The sequence below is a fragment of the Acinonyx jubatus genome, chromosome D1 (assembly GCF_027475565.1).
Source record: "Acinonyx jubatus isolate Ajub_Pintada_27869175 chromosome D1, VMU_Ajub_asm_v1.0, whole genome shotgun sequence".
In the NCBI taxonomy this organism is placed as follows: domain Eukaryota; kingdom Metazoa; phylum Chordata; class Mammalia; order Carnivora; family Felidae; genus Acinonyx; species Acinonyx jubatus.
This window is the reverse complement of record NC_069390.1, coordinates 59224782-59247216: the sequence shown is the minus strand read 5'-3', so window position 1 is coordinate 59247216 and position 22435 is coordinate 59224782. Positions and strand designations below refer to the sequence as shown.

General features: G+C 38.5%; 1 protein-coding gene across 4 annotated transcripts in view; it reads left to right on the top strand.

Annotated features, from left to right (window-relative positions):
* PAK1 (p21 (RAC1) activated kinase 1) overlaps window positions 1–20227 on the top strand; it is a 154551-nt gene extending 134324 nt beyond the window's left edge. For all 4 annotated transcript variants that reach the window (XM_053203734.1, XM_027039617.2, XM_015073877.3 and 1 more), the window contains exons 10-15: window positions 2403–2515; window positions 5811–5928; window positions 12051–12150; window positions 14211–14407; window positions 17277–17414; window positions 18898–20227. In XM_053203734.1, coding sequence (XP_053059709.1) covers window positions 2403–2515; window positions 5811–5928; window positions 12051–12150; window positions 14211–14407; window positions 17277–17414; window positions 18898–18984 — 753 coding nt within the window. In that variant the 3' untranslated portion in view covers window positions 18985–20227. The remainder of the gene's footprint in view (window positions 1–2402; window positions 2516–5810; window positions 5929–12050; window positions 12151–14210; window positions 14408–17276; window positions 17415–18897) is intronic.
* Window positions 20228–22435: the final 2208 nt, after the last annotated feature.

Here is a 22435-nt window from a genome sequence, read left to right as displayed (position 1 = left end):
CAGCCTCAGAGCTTAGGTCCCCAGAGCTCAGGTTCTCAGAGCACAAGCCCAATTCTTTTTCTTTTATAGAAATGCTATGTGCTGTCCTAAGAGGGACGGATTGTGTGAAGGGCATTTAGCCTAGCACATAATTAGTCAGTAGCTTTTGAAAAGGATTCCTGGTATCCTGCTACTGCCTCTGTGTTATTCTCTACTTGCCAGTCATCTCCCTTGCTGCTTCCAGCAGCCACCTCTTTGAGGTTTGTAAGCACCGTCCCATTCTTTAGGATGGCCAGAGGAACTCCAAAGGTATTCCTTTGGCCCCAGATTTTAATATATATTATAAAGGTCACTATACTTAATACATCTTTAGATCAATATGTTGCTCTTCAGATATTAGAAAAAGCTAATAATCAAACATTATGGAAAGCTACAGCCAGACCAGAAGCCTAACTTCATAGGAGACCCCACTCCGAAGCAAATTTTTCTTGCTTGCGGTGAGGAATGGAAGTAGTCAAGTGTTTAAAAGAATCATTTCTGTTCTTATTGATGAACTGAATCTCTGCAGAAGATTGCCTATACTTAAAGAAATATGAGAGTTATGTTTTTTTTCCCATAAAAATGTGGACTATTCATTTTTTTACAGCTCTTGCTGCTTCTGGAAAGACTCATTTAGTTGTTCTGTTAGGTTGTCCATGTTCTTGTCTGTTAAGCAGGAAAAGAAAATATCTCTAGGGAGTAAACATTTAGCAAATAATTTTAGCTCTGTGGAATAGTCTATTGCTGATGCTATTTATAGTCTAAAAACAAAGTTCTTATCAACCCACTGAATTCTCTCTTTCTCTCTTCATTTCCACAAACATTTGTTGAGCAACCACTGTGTGTCAGGTCCTGTGCTTGGCACCAGGGATTCTGAGTGTTCAAATGAGCTCTCAAGCTTCTAGAGATACACACCCTAACTAATCATCATAAAGGCACTATGTGGTAAGTTCCCTAAGAGAGCTATAAATATGATCTTATGAGGCTTTAAAGAAGAGAAAAAAGCCTATCTGGTTTGGAGAATGAGGTTTCTTTTGGCCTGACACAAAGTATAAATAGCTTTTGAACATGTGGAAAGGATGCAAGGTACTCCAAATGGAGAGAAGATCAGATCATAGAGCATGTGAAGGAATACAGTGGGAAGTAAGATAGGGGTCAGATCATGAGAACTTTGAATGTTGGGCTGAGGAGCATCTAGGCAAACAGAAACCATTTATGTATTTGAGCAGAGCAGGGTGTTATCAAATGTGCACTATGGGGAAGATTAATTTGGCCTTGTGTGCAGGATAAATTTGCATCACTTTTGAGGGTTCTACTCCTAACTTTGCTACTGAATCACTGTGTATACAAATAACATATCCTCTCTGAATCATGATTTCCATATCTGTCAAAAGGAATCAATATTAATGCTTAACTCATAGTGTGTCTCCGAGGGTTAAATGAAATAAACCTAAGAATACCTTACCTAATACTTGATACATAGAAGAAATGGACGCAAAAGTGTCTTGGAAACTAACTTATACCTTGTATTTGTGTTATGTGGAAATTCATTTCCACAGACAAAAAACCTATTAAATTCTTTTTGATATATAAATATTAGGGATCCCATCCCCTTTTTCTCTTCTCTCTTAATGTGATCAACTCTGATTTATCTTTCCACACCAAGTTCAAAAAGTCATCCCCCCCTTTATGAAGCGTCTCAACATTGCCATATTGAAGGAGGTCTTGCTCTATTTTGTGTTTCTGTCACACTTCGTATGGACTTTTGTTATGGCATACCTCTTTTATATTGTGATTTAAAAAAAATATTTTTCTCATATGAATATTTTATTAATAGAAGGTTTGATCCTCAAACTTTGGTGCACATCAGAATCAGCTGGAGCATTTATTAAAACAGAATTTCTGATTCTGTCTGGGTGGGACCTAAAAAATTTCAATTTCTTGGGCACCCGGATGGCTCAATCAGTTAAACGTTAGACTCTTGATTTCAGCTTAGGTCATGATCTGACAGTTCATGATCTCACAGTTCATGAGGTCGAGTCCCGTGTTGGGCTGTATGCTGGCAGCATGGAGCCTGCTTGGGATTCTTGTTCTTCCTCTCTCTCTGCTCCTCCCCCACTTGCGTGGGTTCTCTCTCTCTCTCTCTCTCAAAATAAATAAATAAATAGCCATTAAAAAAATAAAAATTTTAATTTCTAACAAGTTGCCAAATGATGTTGATGCTGCTGGTCCAGGAACTTCACATTGAATACACGGGTTTATGTGAATTCTGCAAGGGCTAAGACTGATTCGTCTCTGTCTCCTTAGTGTTTAAATTCTGGTACTAAGTAGTCACTCAGGAAATGTTGAGTGACTGGTTGCTCATTGAATGTACTCTGTTTCAGGTGGCCATTAAGCAGATGAACCTTCAGCAGCAGCCGAAGAAAGAGCTGATTATTAATGAGATCCTGGTCATGAGGGAAAACAAGAACCCAAATATTGTCAACTACTTGGACAGGTATGAAGTAATAGGTCTTGTCAGAGAGATCAGCCTGGGACTGATGGGTGGTGGAACTATTAGTGGAGAAGGCATCACCAGCACTCTAAACTGCCTTCATTTAAGAATCTTCTGTGATGCTTGGCTGTCTGCCTCTGACCTTGTATACTGCTGGACACCTCTGATTGCTGCACAGTCTTTCTGGGTTAGATGAACCCTACCACCCTGTAGCTTCTGACACCTGGTCCCAGAACCATTTGTTCTGCCTCACAGAGGCCCTTCAGCCCATCTGCCAGAATCAGCCATGTAAGTCTTTAAATCATTTCACATTCCAGATCTTTCCTTATCCTGCTCACCCTCCTGAATAAGTTCTAGTTTATCTTACTTATTCTCTCAAAATTTGACAGTCTGTAGTTTCATTTGAGATTGACCAATATGGAAAGAATAAGACTTCTCTTGTTCTAAATTCAACATGATTTCATTCACTGTTTTATTTTTAGGAAGCCTGTTTCATTGTTGACCCCTAGTTAGTCTGTAGTCAATTTAAATGTCTGATCCCTTTTTTTTTTTTTAAATGGGAGCTTGCCTTAAACTGGTAATGTAGAACTTTATAGGAACCTTCATTAAATCCCATTTTGATTATGTCAGCCCATTATTCCAGCTCATCAGAATTCTGTTCTTAAACATAATAATAGTGGTTATAGCTAACATTTGTGTTATGCTTTACTTTGCACCAAGTACTTTCATGAACATATCTAATTGTGAAATAGGGTTTACTACCTGTATTTTACTGAGAAGAAACTGAGGTTCATAGAAGTTAATAACTTGTCCAAGACCAGTAAGACCGTAAGTAGCAAATGAGGGTTTTGGATTTGAATATTCCTAGCACCAACATCCATACCCTTTCCATCATATCATGTTCTTTTCTCCTATATGTGAAAAAAGAAAGTGAGCTTCTTGCCTAGGTTTCAGAGACATCACAGGTCGAGGTGCTATTGGACTAAGTCTTGGACTGTAACTTTTTTTAATATTTATGTTGCATTGTCAGCTATATTTCATTTCTGCCAGATTCTGCCAGATTTCTTCTTTTGCATCTAAAACATTGGTAGGCTTCAGTTTCTTTAAAGAAGAAAAGAGTTGGACTTTGACCTTTCCAATGCATAATGTTGATAACTATAGCAAATAAAGCCTTCTTCCTTTTTGAGGAATGATTGTCTTTCCATGATGTGGATCATGACTGGCTTTGAAAAATCCTCTGAAAGTTATTATTCACCTTCCCATCTCTTTGAAGAACTTATTTTATAGAGAGTATAGCTTGGACAAACTCCTGAAGGCTATAAGGGTACCAGATTTTGGCTTAGGATGAGGAAAAATGAAAGCTTCCCAATAAAAGTATGTCCTATCTCATTAAAAAGTTAGTGTCTTATCACTGGAGGTATCTAAACGATAAAATGCATGACCATGTTATTGAAGGAATTTGTGTCCTGGGAATAAGATAATTTATAAATTTGTTTATCAATTGTGCCTTTGCTGGTGTTTCCAGAGGCTTGTGCTGTGAAACCAGAAGTAAGTAAGGTTCAATCCCCGCCTTCAAATAAAAAAATACCCAGGAGCTCCTGTGGGAGGACAGAGGAGGGTGCCCTTACCCTGAGCAGTAAGTGAAGGTATTGCAGTTGAGCATCTGATTCTTGTGAGTTGTCCCAGGGGAGAGCTCCATCCGATTTGTTCTTCTCCAAATGTGTGATGCTCTGAGGCTTTACCTTGGAGATGTGATTTTTGATGGTACCTTGGCATACAGTGTAACCACAGAGTTTTTGGGACAACCTGTATCTGTTTGTGCATTGTCTTAGCTTTACACAGCAAAGCCCAGGTATGTCATGTCAGGCCCAGGTAAAGAGGCTCTCTTTTCCAGTGTCCAGAGATGGTCTCTTGAACCCTCATATTTCTTCCTCCCAATCAGTCCAAGCTGGCAGATGTCTCCTTGATGTGCTGGATGAGAGGGCATAATGTGCATTCTTTGTCAGGGAAGAAATAGGCTCATGCCAGTGGAGAGTTTTTTACCCAGTCCTAAATTATCTTTTAGTCCAAGTCCCCATCATCTCTCTCAAAAGAGATTCAAGTTGAAGAACATCTTAATCTGTCACATATATTCTTCCTGGAAACTAAAAAAAAAACAAAACAAAAAACTACAAGACTTTGAGTTACAAAGAATATAGAAGCTATGTAGAGAGTACTAGATTCAGAATCAAGAGAATAGGATTCAAATCCTATTCTCAGCCCTTGCTGAAGGCTTTTTTTTTTTTAACAGTCTCTCTGTCTGCCCAGAAGTAGTCCCAATATCAGGGTGACAATAAGATGACATACCACACAGCTCAAGCCAGTCCAATATAGCTTCTTTGTCTAAAGCTAGCAGAAAAGTCTGTAGAGCTCTAGGCTAGTCTTTTTATTTGTTTCATTCTGCACCTAAAAAGACTGACCAGACAGGCTAAGTGATCTTTTTATTTATCACGTAATAGGGCTGAATGATCCAATCCCTGAGTGATAGTATTGGTCGTAACTCATGTCTCAATAATCTCTGTAGGGATACAGCACTAAATGGCAGCGCTTGGCTTACCAGAAGAGGCTTTGGCTCTGCAGGCTTTGTTGAATTCATTTCATTTTTAGAATCATGTAAAGTGGAGATCATTGCCAACATAATATGTGTATGATACTTTATAGCTTTTAAATGGCTTTTATAGCCATTATTTCATTTAATATTTACAATCAATTACCTTTTATTTTGCTCATTGATTTATTCAGGAAACATTGGCATCTACTGTGTTAGACTCTGGGGATAGAGTCTTGAACAAGACCCAGTACTTGGTCTCATGGATCTCAGATTTAGAACTCTCAAGGAGGTTTTGTGACTTGCTCTAATGCTGGTGACATGGATTCCAAATCCCATCTTTGTCAAATGTTTGGTTGCTCTCTGCCTTGATGCTTCTAGATGTGTGGAAATGATGCCTAATTTTGAGAAGCATTGCTTTGTATTGTGATGAAATGTAATTTTATTATATCTTCAACCTAATAATCTTAGTTCTACTCTTTTGGGCTTCACAGAATTATCTGCTTTGTTTCCTCCAGGAGAATCCACAAGGGATATCAAGTTAGTGTTTCTATCCCCCAGATTTTGCTTTTCCCCGGAAAAAAGAACCCTAGACTTTTCCAGAGCTGATGGAGATACAGGTTCACTCTGTGTATATGCTGAGCCTTTGAAACCCATTGCTATGGCTCAGTGTGCTCTGTTCCTTCTTACCCCTTTTCTATACTCCTACAGTTACCTCGTGGGAGATGAGCTGTGGGTTGTCATGGAATACTTGGCTGGAGGCTCTTTGACAGATGTGGTAACAGAAACTTGCATGGATGAAGGCCAGATCGCAGCTGTCTGCCGTGAGGTAAGGCCAATGGCCAACCAGCCTCGAGCAGGAAGTGGTCTTCATATCAGTGTCTTACCAGTTTTTTACTTGATGGGATTTCTGCCTGGGCACTGAAGGTGGAAGAAATTTGCTGGACTCTCCCATTATTCTTTTGTTTAGCTGTTTTGAATTTTCTATCACTATGATCTATTATTTAAAGATAACTTTATTCTGATTATAAAAGTATATACCCATTGTAGAAAAATTAGAAATTACATATATATATGTAAAGTCACTCAATTTCAACCTTAAAGGTGACTGCTATAAATACTTTGTAGTATTTTTCTCTTTTACATGGATATATATTTTAATCATATTTTTATTCTACTTTCCTGTTCTTCGTGTGCTGCGAAGGAAATAAAACAGATTAAGAAGGTAGTGACGGAGGAGGTACTATTTTAGACAGAGTAGTCAGGGATGGTTTTGCCATAGATTTGAATAAAGATCTGAATATACGAAAAAGCAAGCCACACAAGAATCTGGGGTAAAATACTTCCAGGCAAAAGAAATGGAAAATGAAACTTAAATAGGTATTCTCTTTTCTCCTCATTGCTATTAAATGTCAAAGGTCTGTAATATGCTGGTGTAAGAGGAGAAAAAAAAAAACTTCACAAAGTTTCTGTGAGAAGCAATATCCTCAGGGAGAGCCCCATGTTTTTAAAGCTTTTATTTAAGCTCAGTCGGTTGAGTGTCTGACTGGCTCAGGTCATGATCTCGCAGTCTATGAGTTCAAGTCCCGTGTCGGGCTCTGTGCTGACAGCCCAGAGCCTGGAGTCTGCTTCAGATTCTGTGTCCCTCTCTCACTCTGCTGTTCACCTGCTCCTGCTCTGTCTGTCTGTCTCTCTCTCTCTGTCTCTCTTAAGAATAAATAAAACATTAAAAAAATTAAGTTTAAATTCCAGTCAGTTAACATACAATGTAATATTAGCTTCAGGTGTACAATATAGTGATTCAGCACTTCCATATATTACCCATTGCTCATCACAAGTGCAGTCCTTAATCCCCATCCCCTCTTTAACCCACCCCTCCTCCCCACCTCCCCTGTGGTAACCATCAGTTTGTTCTCTATAGTTAAGGGTCTTTTTCTTGGTTTGCCTCTCTCTCTCTCTCTCTCTTTTTTTTTCCCTTTTCTGGTTTGTTTTGTTTCTTAAATTCCACATATGAGTGAAACCACATGGTATTTGTCTTTCTCTGACTTATTTCACTTAGCATAATACTGTCTAGCTCAATCCATATCATTGCACATGGCAAGATTTCATTCTTTTTTATGTCTAAGTAATATTCCATTATATATATATATATATATATATATATATATATATATATATATATATATACATACACATACACACACACCACAACTTCTCTTTACATTCATCAGTTGATGAATACTTGGACTGTTTCCATAACTTGGCTATTGTAGATAATGCTGCTATAAACATCAGGGTGTGTGTATCCTTCTGAATTAGTATTTTTATATTTTGGGGGGGTAAATACCTAGTAGTACAATTGCTAGATCGTAGGGTAGTTCTATTTTTAACTTTTTGAGGAACCTCCATACTGTTTTCCAGAGTTGCTGCACCAGTTTACATTCCCTCCAACTGTGTAAGAGGGTTCCCCTTTCTCCACATCCTCACCAACACCTGTTGTTTCTTGTGTTGCTGATTTTAGCCATTCTGCAGATAGGTGTGAAATGATATCTCATTGTTTTGACTTGTATTTCCCTGATGATAAGTGATATTGAACATCTTTTCATGTGTCTATTGGCCATCTGTATGTCTTCTTTGGAAAAATATCTATTCATGTCTTTTGCCTTTGTTTTAATTGGATTATTTATTTTTTGGATGTTGAGTTTTACAAGTCTTTTATATATGTTGGATATTACCCCTTTATCAGATAATGTCATTTGCAAATATCTTCTCCAATTCCATAGGTTGCCTTTTAGTTTTGTTGATTGTTTCCTTTGCTGTGCAGAAGTTTTTATCTTGATGAAGTCCCAATAGTTTATTTTTGCTTTTGTTTCCCTTGCCTCAGGAGACATATCTAAAAAGAAGTTGCAATGGCCAGATGTCAAAGAGGTTACTACCTGTGTTCTCCTCTAGGATTTTTATGGTTTCATGTCTCACATTTAGGTCTTTAATCAATTTTGATTTTATTTTTATCTGTGGTATAAGAAAGTGGTCCAGTTTAATTCTTTTGGATGTTTCTGTCCAGTTTTCTCAACACCATTTTTTGAAGAGACTATCTTTTTCCTGTTGGATATACTTTCAGTTTTGTTGAACATTAATTGACTATATAGTTTTGGGTTCATTTCTAGATTTTCTATTCTGTTCCATGACCTATGTGTCAGTTTTTGTGCCAGTACCATCCTGTTTTGATTACTACAGGTTTGTAATATAACTTGAAGTCTGGAATTGTGATGCCTCCAGCTTTGTTTTTTTCTTTTTCAAGATTGCTTTGGTTATTTGGGGTCTTTTGTGGTTCCATGCAAATTTTCAGATTTTTTGTTACAGCTCTGCGAAAAATATTTTTGGTATTTTGATACAGATTGCATTAAATGTGTAGATTGCTTTGGGTAGTATAGACATTTTAACAATATTTGTGATTCCAGTTCATGAGCATGGAATGTCTTTCCATTTCTTTGCTTCATCTTGAATTTCTTTCATCAGTGTTTTAGAGTTTTCAGAGTACAGGTCTTTCACTTCTTTGGTTAGGTTTATTCCTTGGTATCTTATTGGTTTTGGTACAGTTGTAAATGGGATTGATTCCTTGATTTCTCTTTTTGTTTCTTCATTATTTGTATATAGAAATGCAACAGATTTCTGGATGTTGATTTTGTATCCTGTGACTATTGAGTTTGTATTATCACTTCTAGCAATTTTGGTGGGGTGGGAGTCTTTAGTGTTTTCTATATAGAGTAGCATGTCATCTGCAGAGTAAACATTTGACTTCTTCCTTGCCAATTTGGATGCCCTTAATTTCTTTTTATCGTCTGACTCTTGTGGATAGCCATATTTTTATTAGAGGAAGAAGATGAAGGAAATATTCAGAGAAGTTGAGGATATTGAATGTTTTGCTGATAAGAGACTGGAACTTTACAGTAGCCCAATAATAGAAAAGTTTCAGAATTAGGGAAAAGTAGATTAGGTGATTAGTAGATGAGATTCAGAGTATTATGGGATTAAGTTCAATATTATGATTGGGGTTTGATGATGTAAGATCTGGAGGCATTCAGATGGAAAAATGTAGTTGTATATTTAATCAATATTAGGAAAAGTGAAGTCACGTGAAATCAATTTCATCCTAGAAAATATGATCACCCTGCATCCTGGGATCTGGAACACACACATGTAGGTTAATGGAATTAACATAGACCTGGGATTCTTAGGAGCTATGGCTTCTTTTCTTTGCTGCACTGCTAATACAGTGTTTCTCAACTTTTTTTAATTATTATTATCTCTCCCTGAGGGAGCCTTTTAAGACATTTTTTCCTAATCCCATTCCCCCCCATGAAATATTAATACCATAGATATACTGCATATCTGTTTATGTATTATGGCCCTTTGGGAAGCCACAAACCACTGTAATATCTAAAATATTTTTCACTCACCCCAGGAGCTAACTTGCACTGATTGAGCATACATGTATATGTGTGCTTAGGGAAATCAATTTGCTTCAGTTTATATATCTTTAAAATGGGAATTCACCCTGTATATACGTTAGGGGCGCCATATGGAACAAAAAGCACTTAAAAATTTTTTTAATGTTGCATAAATAGGTGACATTACTATTATCTTTAAGTTCTAAGAGATCATCCCTCTTTTAAAAAATAGTTTTATTGAGATATAATTCACATACCATATAATTCATCCATTAAAAAGTATATAATTTAATGATATTTAGCATATTGAGTTACACAACCATCACCATAATCAATTTTAAAATATTTTCATCACGCCTCCCCCCCAAAAAAACTCCTTACCCATTCATTAGTAGGCACTGCCCCACCACCCCATTTCTTGACCCCTCCCCCCCAACACTATGCAACCACTAATCTCTTTTCTGTCTCTATAGATTTACTTGTTCTGGACATTTAATATAAATGGAAACGGCTTCTTTTCCCTAGTATAATATTTTGAAAGTTCATCCATGTTATAATGTACATTAGTACTTCATTCTTTTTATTAACAAATAAGATTCCATTTATTTATCATTCATCAATCAATGGACATTTGGGTCATTTCCACTTTTTGGCTATTATGAATAATAACATATGTACTTGTACAAATTTTTGGTTGGATATCTGTTTTCATTTCTCTTGGGTATAAGCCTAGGAGTGGAACTTCTGGTCATATAGCAACTCGGTGTACTTGCTTAAGAAATGGCCAAACTGTTTTCCAAAGTGGCTGTATTTTTTGATATTCCTACAAACAATGTATGAGGGTTCTAATTTCTCAAAGTTATTTTTTTATCATAATTTTTGACATCCAGAAATCAGGGTCTCCAGCCTCCTAAGGAAAGCAACTCTTACTTTTTTAGGCAAAAGCTGCTTCTGAATATTGGTTTGTTCTTAATTTAGCCATTGGTATGTTCTTAGAAAGTGAAGTATTAATTTGAAAACATTGAAGTAGTATTTTCCAGTTGGTTTGCATCTCTAGTATTTTTCAGTTGGTAGAAGCTTCTAAAATGTTAGCTTTTCGTTATGGACTTAAACTAGTAGATTTAGTAGCAAACCTGAGGTTATTTTTTCTTATCCCCACATTTTACAGATGGGAAAACAGTAGCCTGGAGAGAGTAAGTGATTTGTTTAGAATGTTAGTATCGTTAGTCAAGAAGTGGCAGCACCAGGCATTTTCATTGTTCCATTAGCCTCTGTGTTATTCACTCTGCCTGCTAATTATAGATGTTTTCCAAGAGTCTTTTCTTGCTTTTGTCTTCTATAACATTTGCCAGTTGCAGCCATAACTATAACTTGAAAAAAAAATCACCTGGTCACAAATGACTCAAATATTTATCTCAAGTCCATATCTCCATATATAACTTAAGACTCATATGTTCAGTTGTCTACTGAATATTTGTCTGCAAATGCTTATACGTATATAAAATTTAACATACCCAAAACAGTACAAATTAACTCCTCGCCAATAATAAGAGTTTTCTAACTTCACTGTTGCTTGTTCTTTAAAATAAGTTTCTTTTTTTTTTTAATGTTTATTTATTTATTTTGAGAAAGAGAGAATGTGAACGAGGGAGGGGAAGAGAGATGGGGGGAGAGACTATCCCAAGCAGGCTCCGTGCTGTTAGCACAGAGCCGGCACGGGGCTGGATCCCATGAAACGTAAGATCGTGACCTGAGCTGAAATCAAGAGTTGGACATTTAACCAACTGAGCCACTCAGGTGCCCCCTAACTTCACTGTTTCTAATATCACTTTCATATGTCTCAGATATGACTGTCTTTGTCACTTTCCTCCGGTTTTATCGTTATAAAATCATTTCCATTCTTCCTCAGTAGTTTTTCTTGGGCCTCAGCTTCTTTGTTAAGGATCTAATATTTGATAAAAAAACAAAAAACAAAAATCTCCAAAATGGATTGGAGGGACTTTTGTACCTAAAAACTATTGGGGTGCCTGGGTGGCTCTGTCAGTTGAGTGTCTGACTTCAGCTCAGGTCATAATCTCATGGTTCATGGGTTTGAGCCCTGGGTCAGGCTCTCTGCTGAGCCCACTTCGGATCCCATGTCTCTCCCTCTCTCTCTGCCCCTCCCCCACTCACACGTATGTGCTCTCGCTTTCTCTCTCTTTCAAAATAAATAAACATTAAAAAAAGGAAACTATTGTAAGGTGTACTATAATTACAATAAGATATGGTAAGGCATATTATAAGAAAGGCATAAAGCAGGACCAAATTAGAAGAGTGCTTAGCCAGGAGACAGGAGATTAGGCTGTAGACCTGCCTCCACCACAGATTGGGAGCAAGTTCTGTTTACTCACTGGGCCCCCACTTTCTTGGTCATAAAATGAGGAGGTTGGATTAGTTGATTTTCTATAAGTTTTCATATTATAAGTCCTTTTTTTCTCCCTCTGCTCATCGACTTCAATAGTGCCTGCAGGCTTTGGAGTTTCTGCATTCGAACCAGGTCATTCACAGAGACATCAAGAGTGACAATATCCTGTTGGGAATGGATGGTTCTGTCAAGCTAAGTGAGTAGGAATGAAGATACTTCTCTTCCTGATGGGACCCTGTCTCCTGGGGGAGGGTAATCATATAATAGTAGCTACAAGACTGAGCAAGGGGTCTTCGCTTACAGGCATATGTTGGAGATATTGAGGGTCAGTTCCAGACCATTGCAGTAAAACGAATATTGCAGTAAAGCAAGTCAAATGAATTTTTTGGTTTCCCAGTGCATATAAAAGTTATGTTTACACTACACTGAAGTCGATTAAGTGTGTAATAGCATTATGTCCAAAAAAACGATGTACATATCTTAATTAAAAAATACTTTCTTGCTAAAAATTGCTAACCATTATCTGAACTTTCAGTGAGTTGTAATCTTTGTTTTTGTGAAGAGTCTTGCTTCGATGTTGATGGCTGTGCACTGATCAGGGTGGTGGTTGGTGAAGACTGGGGTGGCTGTGGCAGTTTCTTAAAATAAGACAATAATGAAGTTTGCTGCATTGACTGATTCTCTTCCACTTCATGAACAACTTCTCTGTAGCATGCAATGCTGTTTGATAGCATTTTACCCACAGTAGATCAGCTTTCATAATGGGAGTCAGTCCCCTCAAACCCTGCTACTGCCTTATCAACTAAATTTATGTAATATTTTAAATCCTTTGTGTCATTTCAACGATCTTCATGGCATCTTCACCAGGAGTAGATTCCATGTCAAGAAGTACTTTTCTTTGCCCATCAATGAGAAGCCACTCCTTACCTGTTCAAGTTTTATCATGAGATTGCACTAATTCAGTTACATCATCAGGCTGTACTTGTAATTCTAGTTCTCTTGCTATTTCTACCACATCTGCAGTCAGAACATAGACATTTATCGATTTAAATAAGTTCACCATCTTACATGGGTGCAGTTCGTGATGCCCCAACACAATTACAGTAGTAACATCAAAGATCACTGGTCATAGACCACCATAACAGATGTAATTACAATTAAAAAGTTAGAAATATTATGAGAATTACCAAAATATAACACAGAGACATGAAGTGAGTAAATGCCGTTGGAAAAATGGCACCGATAGACTTGCTCATCACAGAATTGCTACAAACCTTCAATTTGTAAAAATCTGTGATGTGCAATAAAGTGAAGTGCAATAAAATGAGGTATGTCTCTGTTTCCTGGGATATGCAAGCTCTTTATAGTACTCAGCACTATGCAGGATGTCATTTCTTTTTTTCCCCATCCATTTATATGTTTAGCCAAAAGAAATTTACTGAATGCCAAGTGTGTGCTATGTCCAGTGATGGGCACCAAGGATACTTTTGCTTGTCTTCAAGTAGCTCTCAGTCTAGTAGTGGAGAAATTAGTGTAGTTTCTTTGATTCATTCATTCAGCACACTTTTATCAAATATCTATTATACCTAGGCCCTCTGGGAGTAAAAAAATGAGTGGGAAGACATAGCCTTTTCTATCAAAGGCCTCAATTTAAATAAACATATAATTGCAATACAATAAGAATGAACTATAAGCAGAACATTTTGTTCGAAAGTGTGAGGATCAGTAGCCCAGACAGACAGCTGTGTTACAGATGGGCAGCTTATGGGAAGATTGTTAGCAGTCTTTGTCCAGGGGCACAGGGTGAGAAATTAATAAAAGCAGGGCCATTCCTACTTGTAGGTGATTAGGGCTTAAGTCTGGGACTCATTCCCAGAAAATAAAACAAGGACCTAGACTGCCAGATTCTGGGACATGGGTGTGGATTTCAAGAAGAAAGCAGAATTGGGGCAAGTAATCAAGGCCAAAATGGGCACCTTTGGCTCTAATGCCTAGTTCTTCTAGTTTGAGGAGGGGTAGGAGGCCAGAGATGATGTTTCTTTTGTTCGTCTTGTTTCTTTTCAATGTCGGACAGAGGACAGGCTAAGAGCTGGATGTGAAGGTGGCAGTCATGTGATTCCAGGTCTGGAGAGAGAAGGGATTGCCGTGGCTGGGAGCTAGGCAGAGCTTGACAGCTAGGGATAGGCACATAGTCAATACTTATGGAAGGTGTACCCTAAATATACGTGCATTCTTTCTTTTCTTTTCTTTTTCTAGCTGACTTTGGATTCTGTGCCCAGATCACCCCAGAGCAGAGCAAACGGAGCACCATGGTGGGAACCCCATACTGGATGGCACCAGAGGTTGTGACACGGAAAGCCTATGGGCCCAAGGTTGACATCTGGTCCCTGGGCATCATGGCCATTGAAATGATTGAAGGGGAGCCCCCATACCTCAATGAAAATCCTCTTAGAGTGAGTGTTACTAGTCCCATTTCAAGATGTTTGGGCTATTGTCTTTAGTCCCAGGAAATGAGACTCAGGCTATTCCCTACAGTTTTCAACCTGGATCTGTCTTTTCTAGATAAAACTAGGCACTATTGGATTTAAAGAAAAGAGATACTCACAGTCACTCATTTATTCAACAATTATTTGAGTTCCTGCCATGTAAAAGAAACTGTTCTAATGGCAATGAAGAAATTAATAAATAGTAACAGAGGGTAAGTGCTATGAAATAAAGCTGAGTAAAGGGCTTATGAGAGTGATGGGGAAAGAGGGAGAAATGTACTATTTTATTTAGAGTAGAGAAGGAAGTCCTCCCTTATAAGTTATTTGAGCAGAAACCTGAAGAAAGGAGCAAGCCATGCAATTAATCTGATGCAAGAGTTTCCCAGGTATCAAGTATATAAATGACTTGATTTGAGAACACACTTGTATCCAGGAAAAAACCAAAGAGGGCAGTGTTCCTAAGTGAGTGAGTGGGGAGGAGAATAGTAGACAAGGTCAGAGAACTAGGAGGGGACCAAATCAGACCTTGTGACCATCTTGAGAACTTGGCTTTTATTCTGTAAGAGATTGGAAGCCATTGAAGGATTTTGAGGTGAGGAGTAGTATGATGTAATTTATGTTATGAATTAACCATTTTGGCTGCTTTCATGGAAAGCAGAGTCTGAAATACTGTTATAATCATTCAGGTAAGAGTGGTAGCTTGGACTATGTTGGTGGCATGAAGAGTGGTTAGACTCAAGAAATATCTTGAACATACAGCTTACAAGGTGAATTAGATATCAGAGAAAGAGGAATCAATAATGCCTATGAGATTTTGGGCCTTAATTGCTGAAAAAGTTCAGTTGCCATTTACTGGGAAGGTCGAAGAGCAGGTAAAATTGGATAATAGAGTTTGTTTTTAATGTGTTAATTTGAAATGTTTATTAGACATCCAAGTAGAGATGTCGCACAGAGTTGGGCATAGGAGTCTGGAGTTTAATGGTGAGAGGTCAGAGCTATAAATACAAATTTATCAGGAAGTAGTATATAGTTGGTTTATTTAAAGCATTGGAACAAAATGATTGATGCGATCACTCACCTAGGGAGTAAGGTTTGAGTACTGAGCCCTGGGTACTCTCATGTTTACAGTTGGAGGAACTAGCAAAGTAGACCAAGGAATGGCCTTTCTAGAACTGAGAGAAGTGTGTTCCGGAGGCCAAGAGAACAAAGTGTTTGGAGAAGAACTGTGTTCTTTGGAGAAGGACATTGGCTGTGTCAAATGTCACTGATTGTATGAGATAAAGTTGAGAAATACACATTATATTTGCCAATGTGGAGGTTAGTGATGAGCTTGACAGTCAGTGGAGTGATGGTAATGAAATGATAGCCTAATTAGAGTAAATCCACCAGAATGGGAGAAGTTGAGATGGCATGTGAAAGCAATTGTTGTTGTTGTTTAAGGAGTTTTGGTCTTAAGAGAAAAAAGAAATGGAGCAGGAACTAGAAGTAGAGTTGAGGGAGGGTTTAGTTTAGTTGTTTTTTTTTTTTTAAAGATATTATTACATCATGTTTGTGTGGGGATAGCAATAATCTAGTGCAAAGGAGGAAAGTGGTCATGTCCAAGAGAGAAGTGACATCTGTAGGAGTGATGTCCTTAAGTTGATGAGAGGGGTTGGATCAAGTATTGAAGTAAAGAGTATTAGATTAGAGTATGGACAATTTATCCATTGCAATAAGAGAGGGAAGGCAGAGTATATGAATACAGATGTATGTTGGTAATTTTGGTCATGGGCAAATAGAATTATTCTGATTGCTTTTATTTTCTTATTTTTCCCAACCTCCCCTCCAGTGCAGGAATTCTCTGTGCGTTTTTGGTAGGTGGTCCTCCAATCTTAACTGGATACCTCTTGGGTAGCTCTGATCATTGGAAAGTGCTTCAGTGTACCAAACTGAAACTGCCTGAAGGTCCCAGCTTTGGTCTCTGAATCCACATACTACTCATCTTCCCCCATCTTCCAGTAGCCTTGAAAATGATGACTGGTAGGGTGTGATGGAAATAAGACTGCGATTAGAATCAGAGAACAGAAGCTCATATGATTAAGTTGATACTTGGCATATCCCTTTATGTTTCTGGACCTTATTTGTGAAATGGGGATGATTCTTGCCTACCCCATTATCCAGATTTATTATTGTGGTCATTAAATGAGGTAGTGTTTGTGTAAATACTTTGTGAATTAAAGTGCTCAGTGCTGGGAAAGGACTGTTTGGTTTTGTTTTGTTTTGTCTTGTTTTTTTAACTTATCCCATAAGATGCTCCATGTTAGGGGAACTGGGAGGCAACAGGGAAACAGATTGTTGCTTCACAGACATTTCCTTTTTATATTCCTCTCTGTTAGAAGAAATCAGTTCTTAGATGACTCAGGTGCCAAGGCATCAGGAATAATTTCCTCCAGCAAATGGGCAGGTGTTTAATTCTTCAGGCTAAATGAATAATAAGCCCCTTAGTTCTATAATCAAGAATAATAATAAAGCCATGGGTCTGGAACACACTTCATAAGTTTATAAAGTGCTTTCCAATATACTATCTTGTTTTATATTTACAGACATGTGATATAGATATAGATAGGCACTATTATCATCCCTGTTTTTACAGATGAGGAATTTGGAAACTCACTGACTTGCACATGATCACATGGCCTTTAAATGTTAAATAAGATCCTTAGGTCATATTCTTTCCAGTCTCTGGAAAGCCAACCATATGGTCTATGGCAGCCGACCATATTTCTAGAGGGCAAGTGTGGGGACTAGGAGAGAACCCCAGCTGGAGCCTACGGTGATTCTTCATTTGTATTGCCAGGCCTTGTACCTCATTGCCACCAATGGGACCCCAGAGCTTCAGAACCCAGAGAAGCTATCAGCTTTTTTCCGGGACTTTCTGAACCGCTGTCTTGAGATGGATGTGGAGAAGAGAGGTTCAGCTAAAGAGCTGCTGCAGGTAACTGTCCCTAAGCAGAGAAGCTCCAAATTCAAGGGATCACTAAACCAAGTCTTTCTTGCTTCATTTTTGCACGTGAGGCACTACTAGGCCTCTCTCCTACAACTTACCTACACTCAACTTCTATTCCTACTTCCCTAACCTCTTTCATCCCTGGGCCTTTGCTCAAGCTATTCCCTGAGGCTGTTCCTCAATCTGTAAAAACTACACATAGGCTTAGCTTAAAAATCTGCTTACTGAGCTCCTGTTGAATTTTGCCTGTATTATCACCATAGTTGAGTCTTACCTAATATAAAATGGAATCATACAATATGAAAACTTGTGCCTGGCTTCTTTCACTCATCATAGTGTCTATGGGATTCATCCTGTTGTCAGCGTATCAATTATTCATTCTTTTCTTTATTTATTTTATTATATTTTTAATGTTTATTTCTGAGACAGAGAGAGACATAGCATGAGTTGGGGAGGGGCAGAGAGAGAGGGAGATGCAGAATCTGAAGCAGGCTCCAGGCTCTGAGCTGTCAGCACAGAGCTCGACACGGGGCTTGAACTCACAAACCGTGAGATCATGACCTGAGCTGAAGTCAGTCGCTCAACGGACTGAGCCACCCAGGTGCCCCAATTATTCATTCTTTTGAATTGCTGTGTAATTTTCTGTATAGTATTATATAAATATCACATTCATTCTTTCATTCTCTTGGACATTTGGGTTCTTTTTAGTTATGACTATTTTTTAAATATTTATTTAAAATATTCTTTTTAAAAAATATATATTATATATATGTATATATTTTATTTAAATTCAAATTAGTTAACATGTAGTGTAATAATGAGTTCAGGAGTAGAATTTAGTGATTCATCCCTTATATATAATACCCACTGCTCCTCCCAACAAGTGCCCTTCTTAATGTCCATCACCCATTTAGCCCATCCCCACACCCAACACTCTGCCAGCCACCCTCAGTTTGTTCTCTGTATTTAAGAGTCTCTTATGGTTGTACCTGTTCTGTTTTTATCTTATTTTTGCTTCTCTTCCTCTCTGTTCATCTGTTTTGTTTACTAAATTCCACATATGAGTGAAATCATATGATATTTGTCTTTGTCTGACTTATTTTGCTATAATATACTCTAGTTCCATCCACGTTGTTGCAAATGGCCAGTTATGACTATTGTAAGTAAAGTGACTATGAACATTCTTGTGTGTGTCTTTTGGTGGATACACAAACTCTTTTCTGTTGGAAATATACCTGTGAGTGGAAATGCTGGGATACAGCAGAGATGTGTGTTTGAGTGGTAGGTAGATACTGTCAGTTTTCCAAAATGGTTTGTTACCTTTTAAAGATGTTCTTCAACTTGGGGATGATCTGAAGCTTTCCAGACAGAGCCTTGTGCAAACATGGATAGCCTTATTAACATATTATAACGGTTATTGAGGAAGAATGGTAAATAGTCATGTGTCTTTTGCTCTTTTTTTCCTTTCTAGCATCAGTTCCTGAAGATTGCCAAGCCCCTTTCCAGCCTCACTCCACTGATTGCTGCAGCAAAGGAGGCAACCAAGAACAATCACTAAAACCACGCTTGCCCCAGCCTCATTGTGCCAAGACGTCTGTGAAATAAATGCTCATTTTAGAAATTCAAGCCCCTGATGCCCTCTCTTCCTTGCCTTGCTCCTCCCATTTCCTGGTCTAGCGCTCTCATGTCTTTGATCCCTGAGCACTGTGTGTCCAGCATTGAAGAGAACCGCAACTGACTAATGAGTTGATGTCCATTTCTAAATAAGGAATTTCCTCCCAATTCATGGATGTGAGGGTGGTTTACCATCAAGGGCTTCTTTGAATAAACCCATGGACTCCTTTTCCCATCCCCTCCATCTCTCACCTGCCAGTCAGTTCTTGACTCTATAATTTTTGGCTTTGTAACATTATCAATTTGTAATCAGTTGAGACTTCTTTAGTGCTTGCTTTTCTTTGACTGAACTGCCCAAACACCTGTTGTACTTGAAAATTGGAACTGCTGGAGGAATGCCATGAGGGTTGATAATCTGCCAGGGATGTGAAATGGCTCATCTTCCTGGACCATGGCTTTGGCGCAGCTGATCCTGATATGGGAGAGAGAGCTACCATGTTTTCTCTTTGTGTATGCTTCTAGCAGCTATTTGGGAGGATCTTCACCCAGTAGTGTTCCCTGTGCTATTTCTTGTGAAATGGTCTTGGCTATGTAGCAGCTTTTGATTCCCTACATCCCCTAGGCTGCTGCCCCAATTCTGTCCTTGTTTAGAACATTGAGAGGTTTCCCAAGGCACATGCTGGGTGAGAACAGTGTGAGAAGTCAGGGGAAAAAATATAGCTGCTTTTAGAACAAAGTCAGGTATCAGCACCTGTCCTGCTGTACCTATGTGTTGTTTTGAGAACTCAGCTTCTTTTTCCATCTGGAATAAGGAGCTGAAAGATTAACTTAGATCTTCTGATGGCCTGAATCTTTGGGTCAGAGGGAAGGACCTCGAAATGTGAAACTACATGTTAGTTTTGGATGGATTTGGCAACCTGATAAGATACTCTGCCGGCTGTGAAGGGACCCTGTTTTTACAATGCATGGCCAAGCTCTCTGCAAATGGAAATGCTTGCACTGGGTGTTGGGGATGTTTGCTACCTCCTGCTATCTTTGTGGTTTTGGTCCTCCCACTATGATAGGACCCCTGGCCAGCATTGTGGCTTGTCATGTCAGTCCCATTGGCTACCTTGTCATGCTCTGAGGTACCACTGCCTCTGTAGCACAAGTTTTATTTCCTTCAATAAAAGGAGATGAAAATATTCCACTTGGAGTATGCCTTCCTTCTTTGCCCTTTTCCTTTCTTTTCTAATTTTTTATTTTTATTATTTTATTCTATTTTTTAAAATATGAAATTTATTGTCAAATTGGTTTCCATACGACACCCAGTGCTCATCTAATTTTTTATTTTAAAATAATTTCAAACTTGTAAGAAAACTTAAAATATATATTATAAAATATATATATTTTTTTCTCTTTGAACCATCTGAGATTAAGTTACCTTTACCACCATGTACTTCAATGTGTATTCATTCCTCTTAACACTTTTATTTTAAATATAAATTAAGAGAACTGTTTATATATTACAAGGTATTCACTCAGACAGTTGTGGAAACTGAGAAGTCCCATGACCCACATCTGCAAGTTGGAGGCCCATGAAGGCTGGGGTGTAGTTCACAGGCCTGAGAGCCAGAGAGCCAGTGGTGTAGATTCCAAAGTCTGACACGCAAGAACCAGGAGCACCCAGGGCAGGAGAAGATTGGTGTCCCAGCTCAACAGTCAGGCAGAGAGCAACCCACTCCACCTTTTTGTTCTATTCAGACCTTCAGCTAATTTGACGATGCCCACCCAAGCAGGGTCATCAGCTTTACCCTGTCCACCAAGTCATATGCTAATCCCTTCTGGAAATACCCTTACAGACACACCCAGAAGTAATGTTTAACCAGACACTGGGCATCCCATGGCCCAGTGAAATTGACACAGAAAGTTTATCATCACACATTCATCCCACCTCCAGGTGGAGGAACTCCCGTGGGGACTAAGTGAGCCGACAGCTTTTATAGTGCTATGTGTTATGACTTTTAGACCAAGGGGTCAAAAGTGAAGAGTGGAATAAGTCAGAGAAAGACAGATAGCATATGTTTTCATCGTATGTGGAATTTGAGAAACTTAACAGAAGACCATGGGGGAAGGGAAGGGGAAAAAAACAGTTTCAAACAGAGAGAAACCAACCATAAGAGACTCTTAAATACAGAGAACAAACTGAGGGTTGAAGGGAGGGGAGGAAAAAATGGGTGATGGGCATTGAAGAGGGCACTTATTGGGATGAGCACTGGGTGTTGCATGTAAGTGATGAATCATGGGAATCTAGTCCCGAAACAAAGAGCACACTACACACTGTATTCTAGCTAACTTGACAATAAATTATATTTAGAATTTAAAAAAAAATGTAAAAAAAAAAAATGAAAAAGTTGGTGATCCCCAATGTTGTCTTATGGGGAAAAAAAAAGTACAAAGGTACTGGAGGTCCTACATGCAGTTACTGAGCGTACAAGTATAGTGGCATTGCTTATGTGTGACATAGAATGCTAGGTGATGGTACAGCCCATCAGAAGACAGGAGTGTTATTTATACCTTCCACTTTGAGCTTGCAGTGGTAAACTGGTTAGTCTGATGAAGCCTGAGGAGTTGTTAGCTGATTGCCCCTCTGGAATCTTAGAATCTTGGGATTGTCTGATAGTTGGGTGTTAAAACAGAAGTATTGCCTGTCCTGCAAACTTTCCAACACTCTATTTAAGCAGTATAGGCATGACTGTTTACTACTGGGATATCTAGACATCCACTCAGATAATAGAACATTCTTCATACCCAGACAGCTTAACAGCATATTTCCATGCCTTTTATTGCCTGCAGAATGTGGAGGCAAGAGAACTCTGAAACTCTCTAGTCATAGACAATTGCTGCTTATTTAATTCTCCATGGATACCATAAGCATCTATCTTGTGTGTTAGTTTTCAACTGCTACATAACAAATTACCACAAATGTGGCTCAGTACAACACAAATTATCTCAGTTTCTATAGGTCAAATGTTTGAGCACAACATGGCTTGATATTTTGCTCAGAGTCTCATTAAGCTGGAATCAAGGTATTGGCCAGGGCTGTAGTTCATCCAGAACTTGAAGTCCTCTTCTAGGCTCACTAGTTGTTGGCAGAATTCATTTCCTTGTAGTTGTAGGACTGAAGTCCTCATTTTCTTTCGAGCTGTCAGCCAAGGACAACTCTCAGCTCCTAGAGGCTGCCTACCGTTTTTTGCCCCACGGCCCCCATAGACAATTCACAAAACAAATATTTGCTTTATTCCAGATTAGCCAGAGCACATTTCTCCGACTTTCACTTCGGCAACCAGCCAGAGAAAACTCTGCTTTTAAAGGGCTCATGTGATTAGGTCAGGCTTATTTAGATAATCACCCTG